General features: G+C 37.4%; 1 protein-coding gene and 1 long non-coding RNA gene across 3 annotated transcripts in view; one reads left to right on the top strand and one right to left on the bottom strand.

Moving 5' to 3' along the window:
* LOC142000615 (uncharacterized) overlaps positions 1–18,453 on the top strand; it is a 39,141-nt gene that overhangs the window by 5,311 nt on the left and 15,377 nt on the right. The window contains exon 3 of the long non-coding RNA XR_012642281.1: positions 927–1,001. This is a non-coding gene — a long non-coding RNA (uncharacterized LOC142000615). The remainder of the gene's footprint in view (positions 1–926; positions 1,002–18,453) is intronic.
* Positions 3,956–18,453, bottom strand: part of CRK (CRK proto-oncogene, adaptor protein) — a 53,299-nt gene continuing 38,801 nt past the window's right edge. Inside the window, exon 3 of one of the 2 annotated variants that reach the window (XM_074975025.1) lies at positions 3,956–6,838. In XM_074975025.1, the coding sequence (XP_074831126.1) occupies positions 6,701–6,838 (138 nt within the window). In that variant the 3' untranslated portion in view covers positions 3,956–6,700. The remainder of the gene's footprint in view (positions 6,839–18,453) is intronic. The other variant, XM_074975026.1, reaches the window with a different exon arrangement.

Below are 18,453 nucleotides of genomic sequence, written 5' to 3'. Positions count from 1 at the left end.
CCACAAGTACTCCTTTTCTTCTTTCAGGAGTCTGATTTGTCTTGTGTACTCCCAAGTTTCACTTTGCTTAAAAATTACTTACTTACAAAATCAGACATAAAAATACAAAAGTTTCACAGTACACTGTTAACTGAAAAATTGCTTATTTTGTCATTTTTGCCATATAATTATAAAATAAATCAATTGGAATATAAATATTGTATTTACGTTTCAGAGTATAGTGTATATAAAGCAGTATAAACAAGTCATTGTGTTAAATTTTAGTTTGTACTGACTTTGCTAGTGCTTTTTATGTAGCCTGTTGTAAAACTAGGGAAATATATAGATGAGTTGAGTACCCCCTGGAAGACTTCTGCATACTCCCAGGGGTACCCCTGGTTGAGAATCACTGCCGTAGGATATGCTTGCAACATTTTTAAACAAGGGGCTCTCTTAAAATGTTCTACTGCAGTTGTTGATACACAAAACACTCCCTGGGTAAGATACTCTCCCTCTCCCATAAACAAACAAACCCTAGTTCCACTCTTCTCCTTCCCATATTGATCAACCTTTTCACCACTCTCCTCTCCAGTTCAGCCTGCTTGGTAGCTGCTTCTCACAGGCAGCAGTTAGTAAATGCTCCTGCAGTTTGTAGTTATAGGGTTGGCATCAGATCCCTTAGGTGGTGGGCTGAGAGGGCCCTCTCAGCAATTTAAAGACCAGAAAAGACCATTACAATCATCTCCCTATCATCATGCTATAGAATTTCAACCAATAAATCCTGCATCAAGCCCACAGCTTCTGGTTGAACCAACAGTATGTTTTAGAAAGACATCAAATTCTGGCTTAAGGATTTCAAGTGATATATGTTATTACAGTCCTCATTAATTACTCTTTAAAAATTGTGTTTTATTTCCATTCTGAATTTGTCAATCTTCACCTTCAAGCCACTGGATCTTGTTATGCCTTTGTTTGCTGGATTAAAGAGCCCTGCCCTCTGCTATCAGAAATCTGCTCCCAATGTAAGTATTTTATAGTCTGTAATCAAGTTACCTCTTAACCTTTTTTGTATGTTTAAATATATGGATCATAAGTTTGTCTCTCACTTGGTTTTGTGGTTAAGATACTAGACTGGTATTTGAGATCTGGACTGTGTTTCTCGTTCTGTCTTAGCCTTCCTAAGTTAGTTTCTGTGCCTCAGTTTCCCGATTTGAAAAAAGGGCTAATATTTCCCTAAATTCAGGAGCATTGTGAGAAGAGCCATTCATGCACACACACATTTCTCAGTGAAGCTTGCATGCAAAACCTGTAATTACTATAGTGGGGTGGACTCCCTTCAACAATATGCATTTTACTTTAGCTAGATGCTAGAGCATCTAGGAACCAAGAGCGTTGGTTCACACTTATAGGATAAAGGACCGTATGTTGGAACCTATTGATTCAGAAAAGGACTTATAAACCAGCTGAACATAAGCTCTCAATGTGACGTGGAGGCTGAAAGAACAAATACTGTCCTTAGATGTATAAGCAAGGGAATAACAAGAAGAATGAGGAATGGCTTATTACTACTGTATACAACGAGGCCATTCTTTGTGCACATCTGGAAGCACTTGGTGGTGGGGAGGGTGTATTTGTGGGGAGTATTTGGTATGTCCTCCATATACACTCCAGAGCAGTGGTGGGCAATCTGCAGCCTGCCAGGACAATCCGCTGGCGGGCCGCGAGACAGTTTGTTTACATTGACCATCTGCAGGCATGGCCGCCTGCAGCTCTCAGTGGCCACGGTTCGCCATTCCTGGCCAATGGGAACTGCAGGAAGCAGCAGCCAGCATGGCCCGCGCTGCTTCCCACAGCTCCCATTGGCCAGGAACGGCGAGCCACAGCCACTGGGAGCTGCGGGCAGCCGAGCCTGCAGACGGTCAATGTAAACAAACTGTCTCATGGCCCGCCAGCGGATTACCCTGAGGGACTGCAGGTTGCCCACCACTGCTCCAGAGGCACTGGTTGGAAACCTCTCCATGCAGCAGTGGTTGTGGTAATAAATGAGTATACTCAGAGGGTTGAAAATATCAAGCAACACTAGCCATAGGCATACATTGGAAAAAAAAAAAGTTTTCTGCTACCGCCCCTCAACTATAGCCAGTTTGTGCCCATGCCTTTTCACACCGCTATATACAGGGCTAGACTAAGGTTTCAAGGGGTGGGAGGATTAGTAAAATGATTCTTTGGTATACCCCCACAAACTAAACTAACTTGTTTTACATAAAGTGTGTAATGGTGGTGGCAATGGGGAGTATCTGGTTTCTGTCCTCCCACTCTTGTGCTGCAGAAGTAGGCCATAGCGGTGCTTTTAATTGTTTCATTCTTTTTGCATCAGTTTATACTTTTAAGGCTACCTTTGCTAAACACACACCTTTTAAAAAATAAAATGAACACTAAGACTTTCTTTATGGGACCCAAAGCCTAGATCTATTAACCAGATGGCCCCGCAGCTCATTAGTAATTATGATGGAATGGCCACATCTAACCCATAAGTACTCTCCAGAACAGTGGATGCCCACTATGAATGCTATGGCCACAGAATTTTCCACAGACTTAACTTGTACACTTTAAAATTTAATTAAGAAAAATTTCTCTCACTAATCACCATGGTTGTGAAAATAATCTTGAAACTGTGCAGACTCATCGTATCAGGATGATGCATTATGTTCAGGAGCTCAGAGGTACAAGACTGCCCATTAATCTCCGAGGTTTTAACTGTGACACGTAAAAATAATTTAAATGTGAATATTGTTAAATTTGTTTAATTGATGATCATTCTAGTAGAAACATTCAACTAAAATTTATCCCATAATCTGCCACTGTCCTTTACCCAGATTCCCCATACAACTTTATGATAGTTTTAAAGGTCTGAAGATGAAAGCGTGAGACCAAGATAGAATTAAATTTAATATGCAAAAACAACAAGGACTATTTGTTTCATAATTTCTAAAAGTATATTAAAGGGGCTGAATTTTCCTAGTGAGCCTATTCAGATTGCCAAAATATTATTTATTTGCAAGACTGAGAATTATTGCTAGAATATTATATCTAAGAATTGTAAAAGTTTTTTATTATGGGGGAAATTTGGCATGTGATTTTAATTTCTGCATGGAAAATAAGCATTCGTATTTTTTGGTAAGAGTTAAGACTACATTCAGGGTTTTTTAAATGAATAAATCACCTTTTTTTCAAGAGGCCTGAGTATTATTTTTTTTGTCAGTTAAGTTTACTCAAAGCTAACGTTTATCAACTTCTCCCAAATGTCATGTTTAATAGCCTCTTTTGGGTGAGGACATAATTGAGTAAACCATTACTGTAGACACAATCATATTGTGCCCTTATAAATTTATATTTACACCATTAGAAAATAAATGAATAACTTCCAAAGACAGCTGCTCCAAAATTATACCGACCCAATATTTTGGCTATATTTTTTATTTACTTCACATACTATGAACATATACATTACATGCTACAAAAAATAAAAAAGTAGATTTTAACTGTCAAGAAAGTGAATAGTGTTATAATACAGTGGCACATGTTCATATTTTTTACTTCAAATTGGATTGCTTAGCATCTTTCCCCCAAAACCATTAAGAACATGAAGTGTTTTTACTCAAATGATTAGAAATATTTGCATTAACAAACACAATTGAAACAGATTAATCAGGTCATATATTAGTATTAAAGTCTGGGTTTTACAGAAATGAAATATATATTAAAAAAAACATAGCAGCCAAGTTGTACTTCGTTTAGTGTGATATAATGTGTAAATGCACTAGGAGAACACAGTGTAGTTGAGCATTCTGCTTTTCATGGTGTATTTCTAGAAACCATTAGTATTCTAGTTCTAGAACCTGCCTGTGCAGAATAAACCCAAACACTGACAGAGACAACTAAAACTTGTATGACTTCTAACATTCTTACTAATGAGTTTGCTTTTTGGAGGGTAGGGGGGTGTGCAAAAGAGGGAACAAAGGCCATAAGACGATTCCATCTACATACTTATGAATTATTCAGTTTTATCTATCCTGCTTTAAGACATTGGTGAGATAGGTTGAATCAGTATCTTGTACAAATGCAGTCTTATCCTGCAGGCCTGTTATCTGATGAACAAACTTATATTTCATCTGAAAACTCAGCAATTAGTATACTGGGGGCTAAGAAAATCTTATTTCACAAGAACTTATTCTTCTAAAATAACAGCAGATATTAAGACTTTGTAGGGATGATTGTTCTTCTGCTCTGTCAAAGTCTATAATAAAAGTAAAGTATTTGCAATCATATGGTCTTCAGAAAAACATAGCTACATAGTAATACATTTGTATTTTTAGTTTAAATGAGTGTATAGGGCATTTATTTAGCAATGAAAATTTCTTTATATCCCATTCATGTTAAAAAATAACCTGCATACCAAACACCATATTTTCTTAAAGGAACTTTATCTACAAAAGTTGGGGAATGGAATCTTGTAGACATGACTACAGATATGCAGGATGATTTAATTATGATTGGAAGAATCAGTTGAAGTGGACTAAATTGTGTTGCCTTACTGAGAATATTGAACACGTCTCTCCTTTATTTATGCTTCTTTTGTGATATGTGGAGAAAAATATATGCATCTATCAGCAATTAATTTGTATGTATAGATACCATATTTAGAGACTGCCTGTATCAAGTATTCAATTCCTGTAGGTAGCAAGGTCAGGGGAAAAAAGTATGAATTATATGTAAAGAAACTAACATTTTACCAGCCCATGATTAGTTTATCTTTAAGCATTTTTAAGCACATTGAGCACTAACTTAGAAGCACAATATCAATTCAAATTAGATTAGAAATGCAGTCACTTAATTACTTCTGTCCGTCAAGTAATTATCACAAAAATAGATGAGTTGTAAGTTTTCTACAGAGGGTTTAGTAGTACTTTTAAAAAAATCATTGTTTGTTAGGATTTCTCTACAGTAATCTGTCCCCACTACCTGAAAATTGGACAGACATACTGATCACTTAGTTCTAACATAAAGCAACTATGTAACAGATAAAGGAAAAGTATTACTGTTTCCAGCATGTAATAGTTTTGAGGTAAAATGTTAACAGTATTCTAATTTATGGGCCCATGCCTCTCAGCAGTAGCCTCTGTGGTGGGAACTAGCCCTTAAAGCATTTACAACTGTTCAGAGACATTCTAGTGGTATTTAACTACTTGTACATGTCCAAGAGGTGTTTCAGTTTTAAACCATTTAGAAAAATCGTTTACAATGTAGCCACAAAAGTTACAAAATAACTTTGAATATATTGGTCACTAGATTGTTGTATTTGGATAACTTAATTTAAGATACAGGCAAGGGATAGTTACCTCATTGTTTTAATTTACAAAACTTACTGCATCCATTCTAATTTTAATGTTAAAGAAAATCAGATAAGGATTAGTAGAAAAAGTTGAAAATTCAAGTAGTGCATAATAACCTAGTCAATGCACTGATTTTTATCATTTGCTATGAAGTAGTATTTTACTCTATTATGCCTTTTTATAATCAGTCCAGAAGCACAAAAGTATTTGCTATTAGTTTATTACAAATAAAATCTTCTCATGAATTCACTATCAAATGCTTTACAGATGGAAACAAGCAGAGCAGTCCCAAAAGTTATTTTAAAATAAAGGTAATGTTTGGTTTGTTAGTTCAAGACATTTGACACTGATTTGCTCTAGCCAATGACAGACTATTCACTAAGGATAAAGGAGTTATGAAACTGTCTCAATGTAATTTAATTTTATCTCTTACAACTGGCTAATGTTCTCTGTGTCACTTTTTCAGAGCAATGCTGCATATTTTAGTACACTTATTAATCAAATACTACCTTGAAGCTATGAATTAATGAGTAAAGTGCTATGCACACATTTGTCAGCACTGGTATGGAGGTCTACAATTCCTTAAAACATGTATTTGTGGGTAAAAAATATCAGGATGTGTTAATATAACATCTCAACTTGAAGTTAAATTAGCTACTAGGAAAGTTTGAAGCAACAGTACTAAAGAAACCAATCTCTAGTGTCCTCACACTCATCTGAAGACCTAGAGGAGGATTTGATTTCTTATTTACCATTGAAGTGGTAGATATCTGTAAGTCACAACGCTATCCCAATGTATGTTCTACATCTAAAAAGATTATTTGCTTGGTGCAAAACATTATGTAGACTTGTTAGGGCAAAGAAAGTTAGAACGAAAACAAAGGCAAAAGCTCCAGAATTAACTGTTTGTGAAATTCCTACCCATACACTGAATTTTCTAAGTTGATTTGCATTGCCTGTGGAAGCAGCAACATAAGCAATGATACTGGAGAAAGCTAAAACCTCTAATCAACGGATGTATTGCTGCTTTCTCCATCTGCTGCTGCAGGTAAGGTACGGTATGCTCTGCACATGAACATAAGCAGGCATTACAACCTACAATCATATACTAGTTCTGCCACTTGACACATAGGTTATCTAGTTTCGTACCCTGAATAACATCAGTTTTGATTAAGGAATGGTGGTGTTCAGTCCCAGGGTTTGCAGGTATCAGAATGCTCGAATAAACAATACTCCTTTCGACATCTGTAGGAACACAGTCTAAATGGCAGCTGCAGTGAAATACAGAGAGACTGTTCCCATCTGTAAGCAAAACTGTTGAGCCACACTCAGCTGAAGTCCTCATCAGGATTCTGTTGGTCCAGCAGGCGGACATGTGTGAATGGAAAATGACCACGTTTACCATTACACTCTCCTTCCCATTGACCACTCACATTAATCTTTGTGACCTTGACCAGCTCACCGACCTGCAGGACAGGAACAAAGTGTTATTACATAGGGCAGAAGAGTATTTAATTCCTTGTTAACCTCATTTTGGTACAGTTTACACTTGTACTCTTCAATTAAAAATGCTTACTTGCTGTCTCAAATAGTCAGTCTTTGGCAGAACAGCCTAATCCAAATTATTAAACTCTTGAAGAAAACAGAAAAACAGAGAGAGAAATGCAGCAATGTATGGATAGACTACCTACAGTTAGGGTGACCAGATAGCAAGTGTGAAAAATCGGGACAGGGGGTAATAGGAGCCCATATAAAAAAAGCCCCAAATATCAGGACTGTCCCTATAAACTCGGGACATGTGGTCACCCTACCTACAGTATAGACTCTGCAACCCTGCACCAGTCTCTTTCAGTGTGTTCTTGTGGCTTGACAAATCAGCCCTCCTGTTGTGGTAAATTAATTATTGCTGAACTAACATTAGATGCTTGCATTTCTCCTGGGTGGGACCAATAACTGAACATAAGAGGGAAGACAGTTTGCAAGTGTATAAAGGAAATACATTACGATATTGGAAACCTAACAGCTCTTTAAAAAAAGGGACATCTCAAATACAACTGAAAGGTTGAGCAAAACATTTTAAGAAATAATAGGTCAGATACAACAGCCCTGCTCAGTGTCGACAATTCCTCAAAGGAGTGTTGCAAGACCATGAGCACAGAAAAAGGTGATAATGGTAGCTATAAGAGTATAGTGGTGAAATTCTCTAGTTTGGGAGAGCAAGTTAAAGGTATTACATTTTAATAGTAATAAATAGCAGCATTTAGAGCATCTTCCATATGACTGAGCACTTCACAAACATTAAGGCTTGATCAGTTGTATGGCAAGCATTATCCCCATTTGACAGACAGGAAAAATACAGAGAGCTATTAGGTGACTTGCCCAAAGTCATACAGTAAGTCGGTGTAAATGTCAGACTACACTCTAGGTCTATATTTTACCACATTCCAAAATTAATCACACTTTAAAAAGTTCAGTGTTTGAATAAGTTATTTCCTTCGTATTTTATTTTAAGTGTTGTTCAATTAATATTAGAGAGATAAGGTGAGTGAGGTAATATCTTTTATTGGACCAACTTCTTTGTGACCTTTACCAGATCACCAACCTACAGGACAAGAACAAGTACATTGTTACTACATAGTGCAGAAAAGTATCTGATTCCTTGTTACACTCATTTTGGTACTGTTCATGCTAGTATTTTTCTATGAAAAGTGCTTACTTGCAGTCTCAAACAGCTCTAAAGCGTGTTTTTCTCACCAACAGAAGTTATTCCTTGTCTCTCTAATATCCCAGGACCAACATGGCTACAACTACACTGCAGATCAATTAATATAGCAGATATTTGATTACACAGAAAAATCTATAATTAGAAGAATGTAAATTGGTTGCAAAGTCAAACCCTCAAGAGTTATAGGTAATGCCAAATGTAAGGCTGCTTGTGGAACTTTATTTTTATTCACTTGTGCATAGACATTATGACAATGTTTTTTAATTATATGATTGCAAACACATCATTTTTTCCTCAATACCCACCTAATTCAGTACACTGGATGGATGATGCTCAGAGAATGGGTAGATGTTTAAGACAAGAAGGGACCTTTACAATTATCCAGTCTGACCACTACATGTGGACCTATGTCCTATTTATTGCATATCATCCAAATGCCACACTGAATATGTAGTTATTAATTTACTCATGGGCTCGTCTATGGTGCTTATTATCATATCTGAGTGTCACAAACATTAATTAATTTATCTTCGTAAGTGCTCTGTGAGACAGAGTATCAATATTCCCATTTGACAGCCAGGAAATCAAGGTACAGGGAGATAAAGACAAGAATTTGCAAGTCTTCACTAATTTTTTGTGTCCTGTAATTAGGGATGATTTTTTAGAGTACTTGGAACTGTTATAACAGTTATGTTCAGCACATTGTACAGATGTTAACTAATTAACAGGGCTGTCAAGTGATTAAAAAAATTAATCACAATTAATTGCACTGTTAAACAATAATAGAATACCATTTATTTAAATATTTTTGGATGTTTTCTACATTTTCAAATATATTCATTTCAATTACAACACAGAATACAAAGTGTACAGTGCTCAGTTTATATTTATTTTTATTACAAATATTTGCACTGTAAAAAACAAAAGAAACAGTACATTTCAATTCACCTAATACAAATACTATAGTGCAATCTCTTTATCATGAAAGTTGAACTTACAAATGTAGAATTATGTACAAAAAATAACTGCATTCAAAAATAAAACGACGCAAAATGTTAGAACCTATAAATCCACTCAGTCCTACTTCAGCAAATAGCTCAGACAAAGAACTTTGGTTACAATTTGCAGGAGATAATGCTGCACACGTCTTGTTTACAATGTCACCTGAAAGTGAGAACAGGTGTTCACATGGCATTGTTGTAGCCAGCATCACAAGATATTTACATGCCAGATGCACTAAAGATTCATATGTCACTTCATGCTTCAACCACCATTCCAGAAGACATACGTCCATGCTGATGACGGGTTGTGCTCGATAACGATCAAAGCAGAGTGGACCGACACCTGTTCATTTTCATTATCTGAATCAGATGCCACCAGCAGAAGGTTGATTTTCTTTTTTGGTGGTTCGGGTTCTGTAGTTTCCACATCAGAGTGTTACGCCTTTAAGACATCTGAAAGCATTCTCCACACCTCGTCCCCCTCAGATTTTGGAAGGCACTTCATATTCTTAAACCTTGGGTCGAGTGCTGTATCTATCCTTAGAAATCTCACATTGGTACCTTCTTTGCATTTTGCCAAATCTCCTGTGAAAGCATTCTTAAAAAGAACATGTGCTGGGTCATCATCCAAGACTGCTATAACATGAAATATATGGCAGAATGTGGGTAAAACAGAACAGGAGACATTCAATTCTCCCCCAAGAAGTTCAGTCACAAATTTAATGAATGCATTATTTTTTTTAACAAGCATCATCAGCATGGAAGCATGTCCTCTAGAATGGAGGCCGAAGCATGAAGGGACATATGAATGTTTAGCATATCTGGCATGTAAATACCTTGCAACGCTGGCTACAGAAGTGCCATGGGAACCTGTTCTCACTTTCAGGTGACACTGTAAATAAGAAGCAGGCAGCAGTATCTCCCGTAAATGTAAATAAACTTGTTTGTCTTAGCAATTGGCTGAACAAGAAGTAGGACTGAGGGGACTTGTATGCTCTAAAGTTTTACACTGTTTTGTTTTTGAGTACAGTTATGTCACAACCAAAAAAATCTACATTTGTAAGTTACACTTTCAAGATAAAGAGATTGCACTACAGTATAAGGTGAATTGAAAAATACTATTTCTTTTGTTTATCATTTTTACAATGGAAAATATTTGTAATAAAAAATAATATAATGTGAGGACTGTACACTTTGTATTCTGTGTTGTAACAGAAATCAATATATTTGAAAATGTAGAAAAACATCCAAAATATTTAATAAATTTCAATTGTTTAACAGTGTGATTAATCGCAATTAACTTTTTTAATCGCAGTTAATTTTTTTGAGTTAATCGTGAGTTAACTGCGATTAATCGACAGTCCTACTAATTAATCTTCTACAACCCTGAGTATCAGATGGGCAAGTATATTTATTGCCATTTTACAGATGGGAAAATAGAGAGAAAAAGGCAAACAACCTTATCCAAGGTGTCACAGTGATATCAGTGGCAAAGACTCGGGACCTCCTGACTTTCAACTCTGTGCTCACTTCTCCAAGCAATTTACTACCAGAGTTTTTGAGCAGCTAGAGCTTCCATGTATTTCAGCTGCAGTCATTGAGCATTCAGCCCTTCTGAAACTCACCGTCTAAGTATCTCAGGTTAGACGCTCAAAAAATGCGGAACACGCTCCCTCCAAAAAATTCTGGTCAATTAACTTGACGACCATCACAGTGGAAGTCTGTGGCTGAGGCAGCAATAGAACTAAGTTCTCCTGAGTGGCATTAATCTATGTTATATCATTCTTCCTGCAGTCTCCTGCATCAATCTCTATACCCCTTCCAATGTTTTTGGAGCAAGTGAAACTGGGAGCCATGTGCGACTGGTACAGACAACCTCATTCACTACACAACTTTAATTAATTCCCTCAGCACTGCCCAGACAACCTTAAGTCTGGCATTTCCTAGAAACAGTGCTTGACTTTGCAACCAAAACAATTTAAATCTGATTTTTTGTATGTGATTTCTTAGATTTTGTTTTGGCCATTCTTCTCTTTTTAAAAAGGGCATAACCAAGTTCTATTATATGCAACTGTCACAAATCCTACCCCCCAATCCTCCAAAAATATCGTGCATCAGCAGCAGGGTTTGAGCACAAAACCTTCAGCACTGTTACCCATGCTTTACAAATGCTAGATTAGTGCTATTTAACAGTTTAGCCAAGCACTAATATTTGGCACACAGAGACACAGTGTCAGTAAATGGCCGAGATTTGGATCTGGTTTCTATTTGTACCTATGTAGTTTATGTCTACACAGCATTTTGGAGCCTGCCCACATGACAAAGCCTCCCAGCCTGGGTTGACAGATTGGGTAAGCAGGGCTCATGACAGCACTCTAAAACTAGCTGTATAGACAGCACTTTGAAGTTGCAACTCAGGCTGGAGCTCAGGCTCTGAACCCTAGGGAGGGGATGGGCTGAAGAGCCCAAGCCACAATTAAAAAGTGCTGTCTATACAGCTAGTTTTAGAGCACTAGTCAGCCCAGACTGGGAGGCTCACTCTCATGGGCAGGCTCTAGAATGCAATGTAGACATACCCTCTAAGGCTCTGCTCAGTAAAAAGGGTTGTGAAGGACACAGCATTTTTACTACCAGTTGGTAGAAATTAGATTAGAATTAATAGTCTTCTGGTTCCCTGTTCAGTTTGTTTTCCCCTGAGCCAGAGGTAATTTGACTGTGTAAGTACAGAAGCCGCAGCAGTATGTAGATAGACATGGATGATCCACTTGGCTGTGTTCCATTCAGAGTTTCTAGTCTGTGTGTGCACTACTAATGTGAAAAACCGGACAGTGCATGCACAGTGACAGTGGAACCTTGAAGGGGTTTAGCAGCAAACTAAAAACAAGCTGTAACTTGTGACGCACAGACAGGCAATGGCCAGTTTTCAATAGCTTATAACTCTGTCTAATGTGAACAGATTTTCATGAGGCCAACAAAAGCCAGCTCCTTACCCCCAAGACTGTCTTCCTGCCAAATTTAAGTTTGCTCTAACCCATGGTTGTATTAGAATTCTTTAGAGAAAAAGTGTAAGATTATTATTTTTAAATAATGGAAAGCTTTAGGCACCCTACAAAAAGGGTTGCTGCTGCTTCCGCTATAACCAACCATGGATATTTTTCTATTTCATATAATTAGTGATGGAATACCTATGTTTGGGAGTTCAAATACTCCTGAACAGCCAAAGGTGGTTAATATTTTTTTCTTCAATCTCTCATCAATTATCTGCTGGTAAATTATCAAGCTATGAATACTTAACTAACAGAGCTTACAAATTTCTTGACCTAGAGGAATATATCTTGACAAGGTTTACTAGCTATGTAGCTAAGCCAAAATTCAGTGAGCCAGGCACTCTGAATCTGTGTGAACAGATTTGGACACATGATATCTGCAAAAGTTCTCTACCAGTAAGACTGCTTTAAAGTGATGCTTTGTCATCAAAGCCATGACAACGGGGATTGAATGCTCCATTGAAATTACCCTGCCATAGGTACTTTTTATTTAAGGCAAGTTTATTTAAGCTCTCCTAGGGGCAATCCTTATCAGAACTAGTCCCAGGATGAACAGTAAATATGAAGTTGTTTCTAGACAAAGCTAATTTTAAAATAGGGCTTTTATAAAAATATTAAGATGTAAGAAATTAAACTATCCCCTTTTTTCAAAGTCCAGCTTCTCCAAATTCCATTTGCTGATTGAACTGTCTATAGGACAACTGAACCATCAAGTGAGTCAGACAAAATTCATTGCTCTTTAGGGAATGACGAGGGCACAGCAGATGCAACAGTGCTCAATTTTGTATTACTTAACGTTGTGCCACATATGCACATTTATAGAACAGATAAACATGGAATTCCTGCCTCCCATGGAGATTACAATCCATATTTAAATTAAAATGAGATCAGAGGAAAAGGATCAGGAGTGCATGAACAGAAACAATATGATCATTTGGCGATAGAGGCACCTTGAGGATTTTTTGTTTTTGTTTTTCTTTTGTAATATGATTAATAAAGAAGTTTCCATGAAAAGCACATTTGGAAAAAACCCACTAATCTATTTGCCACAGGCAAACAGGAAGCTTTCCATGACCAATCATGGCTCCTAACTCAATTGCTGTACAATTTAAATTTAAGAATTATATATGTCTCTTTGCTGCTTCTATAGCAGTCAAGGCACTAGAGCTGTGGCACCTGGACTTGCTGGTGGCCTGCCTTCAACTCTTTAGTAGCAGCCTCTTGCTGTTAGGTATCTGATGTTTTTCAAGCACCGGATGTAATTTGTGTCTTGTAGGGCTTTAGTTACATTGTCTTGGCTAAGAACACTCAGGTGAATTAAAATTGGCTTAAAAGACTTGACAATGGAAAGTATTGAACTGGGAAATGGGGAACAGAAGAGAGTGTGCGTCTAGTGAGACACCATACTGATCAAAATTAGGACTGGATTTATTTAACTACTTAATTAAATGATCCAGAAGAGGAGGTAGACAGCACACTACTGCAATTTAAAGATATGAAATTGAAAGGAACTGAACACCAGAGAGGTCAGAGAATAAAAAGGGAACTAGCGATTAGAAACAGGGTAAAAACAAAAAGATTAATTTTGGAAAAATGCAGTTGGGGGAAAAAATCTGAACCCCTAGGTAGCAGGAATCTGGGAAAACAGTAATACTGACCGACACCTAGGAATGACAGTGGATAGCAATTACACAAGGTTTACAGTGTGATATGCCTGGGAGAGGGGGAAAGAGTCCAGGGGAATGAGCCAAAGCTACAGAGCTTATGGAAATATTGATCCAATTTGCTTGTCCTCCACATAGATCAATACAGTTCACTTACAACTTTTGTCAGATGAAGTGCATACACAGGCAGATAGAATACTGATACTAAGAAATCCACTTTGAATCCATCCATTAACAGCACAAAGACTTCTCATAATAAAAGTAGAGAACTTATTCCTCCATCATCACCACAGCATAAACCATGGCCAACAGAGCTATGCTGTATAGTGAACTGCCTGTTTAATCCAGACTGAATAATCCAAATATGAAAGGAAAGAGCGCTGATCCTACTTTACAGAAAAGAGCTACCAAATATGAGAGGAATTCATTATTAAATAGAAAACTTTAAACCAAACCAGAATGCATTAGTCATTTAACCATCTGTGTGGAGTATGGCTCAAAATCATGATCAAGACCTGAGAAATATGTGAGCCACCAGTGCAAAACAGATCCATGTCTTGCACTCCCATTCTGCCTAGTGAATGACAATAAAGAACGCTGCCAACTTCTAATGAAAATCAAAACGCATTTGCCACAGAAAAGCAAGCCTACCAACATTCCTGAAAAATGAAGTATTCTGCCTAACTCTCAGGAAGCTAATATTATTAATATGCATTATTTGTATTGCAGAAGTGTCATAAATCACAGCCCTATTGTGTTAGGTCATGTATAAACATTGAGATTATAATCTAGATATAAAATGAGACAATAGCTGGTTCCATAATAGTAGATGAAGGAAACCTCTCAATTTCTAGTCAAAATCATTAAGAGATAAGACAACTGAACTCCAACAATATACAATAATGTCAACATCCAGGATGCCTTGCACACATGCCATCTCTGGAGCTACATGATGAATCTGATTGTTGTCTTAGAACTGGGCATGGTACATGAATGGTTTTGCTTTGCTGTTCTTACTGTGTCTTCTTCTAGGCAAAGACCAAAGCATTCCTTCTACCTCACAAGAGGAATGAGCCAAACCTGGTGGAAACTCATGAATTATTTGCATTTCCAGCATCTCCTAGAAAGGCAAAACAAGGCTGATGAGCTGGCAGAACAGTATAACAACTTGTTGACCAAAACAGATAATATGTTGGTCTCAATTTGCCAAGCATGAGACAACAGGTGGATGCAACAATGCTAGACACAGAAAATCTCAATTGCTAGTAAAAAATCATTGAGAGATTAGACACAACCAGACTTCAAGAGCATGCAACATCTGCCAACATCCTGGATTCATTGCAATTAGGCTTCAGACTAGGATACAGTCCTAATAGCACTAAATGATGATCTATGACAATGAATATAGGGGGAGATTTTCAAAAGGCACAAATGGTGATTGGGGGTCAGATTTGCAAAGGTACTTAGGCACCTAACATTGCAGACAGGCATCTAGTGGGATTTACTGGAGTGAATAGTGATATTAGGCAACCAACCTCAGTATTCTAAATCCTACTAGATGCCTGTCTGCATCATTAGGTGCCTAAATACCTTTTTAAATCTGGCCTTAGGTGGCCTGACTTCAAATGACTTTCAATACGAATTAGGGATCTAACTTTTATTTGTGCCTTTGAAACTCTCCTCCAGAGACCATAGGTCAACATTCATATTACTCAATCTTTAATGCATCTTTCAGGACAGTTGATCATAAGGTGCTGGTGACCACCATGCATGGTGGCAGACAGTACAGAATTACATATTCTCGAACAGGACCCAGAGTGGTAATGCTAAAATCTTCACGTCATGAGGCCGACAAGTATCTCTCCTCTCCTCTCCCCTCAAGGATTTATCCTCTCTTCCCACCCAATATCTACATAAGAGTTGAAGAGGCAAAATATCATGTGTTTCATTACCAGCAATATGCTGGTGACATTCAGCTGTATGTCACTTTCCATAGAAGCAGCCAATGCTATGACTAGGATATCATAACATCTTCAAGAGAGCAGTTTCCATTGGTCTTGCCTGAGTTTAGTTTAAGCAATAGTAGTTAGGAAAAGGGGAAAATGTTTCAGACAACTAACCAAGACGCTGATCTTCCCCTTCCACAGAAAGCATCTAACCCCTATTCATCAAAATGGTACAAAGCTTCAAGTGCTGTTCAGCTCATCACTAGATCAAGACACCCATGTTGTATCAGTGGTGAAATATGCCTTTTTCTACCTTCCGCTGGCAAGTAGAACTTCACACCTAGCTCCCAGATGATGATCTGGCCAAAATGATCCATATATTCATCACCTCCAGACTGAAATGCTGCAACACGCTATGAGGCAGATATAGTATGTTAACACTGCTTTCATTAGCAAATGAAATTTTTCCAGAATAGCTGTTGAGAGCTTTAAAACTCCTTTGCCATCTAATGCTGCCATTCCATCTGGGAAAGTCCAAGTTACTTTACGTATAACTTTGTCTGGGAATAGTGTTCCATCAATTACAAGCCCTGATACCAGACAGTTCTATCAGTCTTTCTCCATTCTGATTTTAGAAACCAAGGTCATGCTTGCCCATTGCTTTATCCATTCTGTCATCATAATCCCCAATGTTGGCACTGAAGTCCACCATTATTAAGCAAATGTCATGCTTGGGAATATTGTCAGAGTTTGTTGGCAGCTGTAGAAATGATCACTGATCTTACTGTAGTTGTCTGTTGGTGCATAACACTGTATAATTGTCATACTCGTATCATGTTTGAAACAATCTGCGGTTAATCAGCTCCCACTGTCTATATGATTTTTTTCTTTGGAAGTCATAGTTAATGCTATTCCTGAGCACTAACCATCTTGCCTTCCCAATTACACTGACCTTTTTTAAAAAATGCTTTTTATCAGCTCTTGGCCATTGACATTAATGTACTTCAAGAATTTCAAAATTGTGTGTCTCCATTTCTTTCATCACCTGCACAGCTTTTGTTGTTTCATCCATTGTTGAAATGTTCCAGAAAACTACTTTCAGTTTATTTTGCCTTTAGTATAACAAAGGTTTTACCAATGTGTTATAATCAAGTTTTTCCATAGATTCAAATATTTTCTCTGATAAGGTTAAATCTTCTGTTTTAGATGTGACAGTGTATGTGAATTTCAAAAGGGATAATTGGAAATGAAGTGAGAGTGCTGAAGAGGGACAATTCAGAGCTCACCACACAGGAACAGTGGAACAGAGGTGGTTTGCATCTCTCCTATCCTGGGACTGCAGGTTAGGGTAGCCCAGTGGTTCTCAACCAGGGGTATGCGTACCCCAGGCGGTACACAGAGGTCTTCCAGGAGATACATCAAATCTTCTAGATATTTGCCTAGTTTTACACCAGGTTACATAAAAAGCACTAGAGAAGTCAGTACAAACTAAAATTTCATACAGAGAAAATGAGAAAGTTAGCAATTTTTCAGTAATAGTGTGCTGTAACCCTTTCATATTTTTATGTCTGTTTTTGTAACTAAGTAGTTTTTAAGTGAGGTAAAACTTGGGATGTGCAAGACAAATCAGACTCCTGAAAGGGGTACAGTAGTCTGGAAAGGTTGAGAACCACTGGGGTAGCCCTTGAAGACATTGCAGCACCTGGTGGTGAATGAAGGACTAGCAGCACTGGGAAACAGATGGAGCAAAGGGGTACCCTCAGCCATGCCCCCCCACTTTGACCTCCTGCTTCTACTAGTGCACTCTGCACTGGGGGAGGCATGGAGACAATGGAGCCAGCTCTGAGCTTGTCAGAATCCCACTGTACTGGAAGTATTCTCAAGGGGCTTTATGGCTGTTTTGCAATTCCTCTGTGCTGGCATAACCTGAAAAAATGGGCTGAGACACACCAGTATATATGGATCAATATGTTTAGATGGTAAGCAATAACAGGCAAAGCTTGTGATTAGATAACAATCTATAATTAAATTCTAGATAAAATATACTACAAAACAGATAATTTGGTTTTTAAGGTTTTTTTATATTATAAATCTTGTATTAACTTATCTTGGCACCTCTTTTTTTTTTTTTTAATAGAAGTGTTCCCTTGCCCATTCCTCACAAGAATGTACAATATATGAAAAAGATAAAGCCTCTTTAGTGCATTGTTATATATTTCAAATAGCAACCAGAGTCAGTAAAGTAAGAATTATGGTTCCCAAGGCAAATTTAACTTGCCCCTTTGGCACACAGTCCCACTGTACACAGTTAAGAAAAATAGTTGTTCTGGTTTAGAGACTTTCAATGAAGGTTATCAAAAGGGGAGATTGCTATATTTTAGTAGTCTTTGTCACTGTTTCACTATCTCCATTTAGTGAATGGAGCGCTCTCTCATTTGGATGTGACCTGTCAGTAATACTTCCAATCTCTTTAGATTGACAAAGCAAAGTGAGAGTGAAAAAAATCTTCACCTCACTGGAAAGCAGGCATAATCAGTTTCCAAGTTATTACAATAGCTTTTAATTTGTTTTTAAATTAACAATTTAACTCTCAATAACCAATCAAAGTTAAGTTAGAGCTTCTTAAATCAGCTTCAAAACTTGGCATTCCAATGCTTTGTTTCAAATATTTGACAGAGTCTGGTAATGCACAAAAGAA

This window comes from Natator depressus, chromosome 17 (assembly GCF_965152275.1).
Source record: "Natator depressus isolate rNatDep1 chromosome 17, rNatDep2.hap1, whole genome shotgun sequence".
Taxonomy (NCBI): Eukaryota; Metazoa; Chordata; order Testudines; family Cheloniidae; genus Natator; species Natator depressus.
Note: the sequence above shows the minus strand (reverse complement) of the source record. Positions and strands in the feature narration are given on the sequence as shown.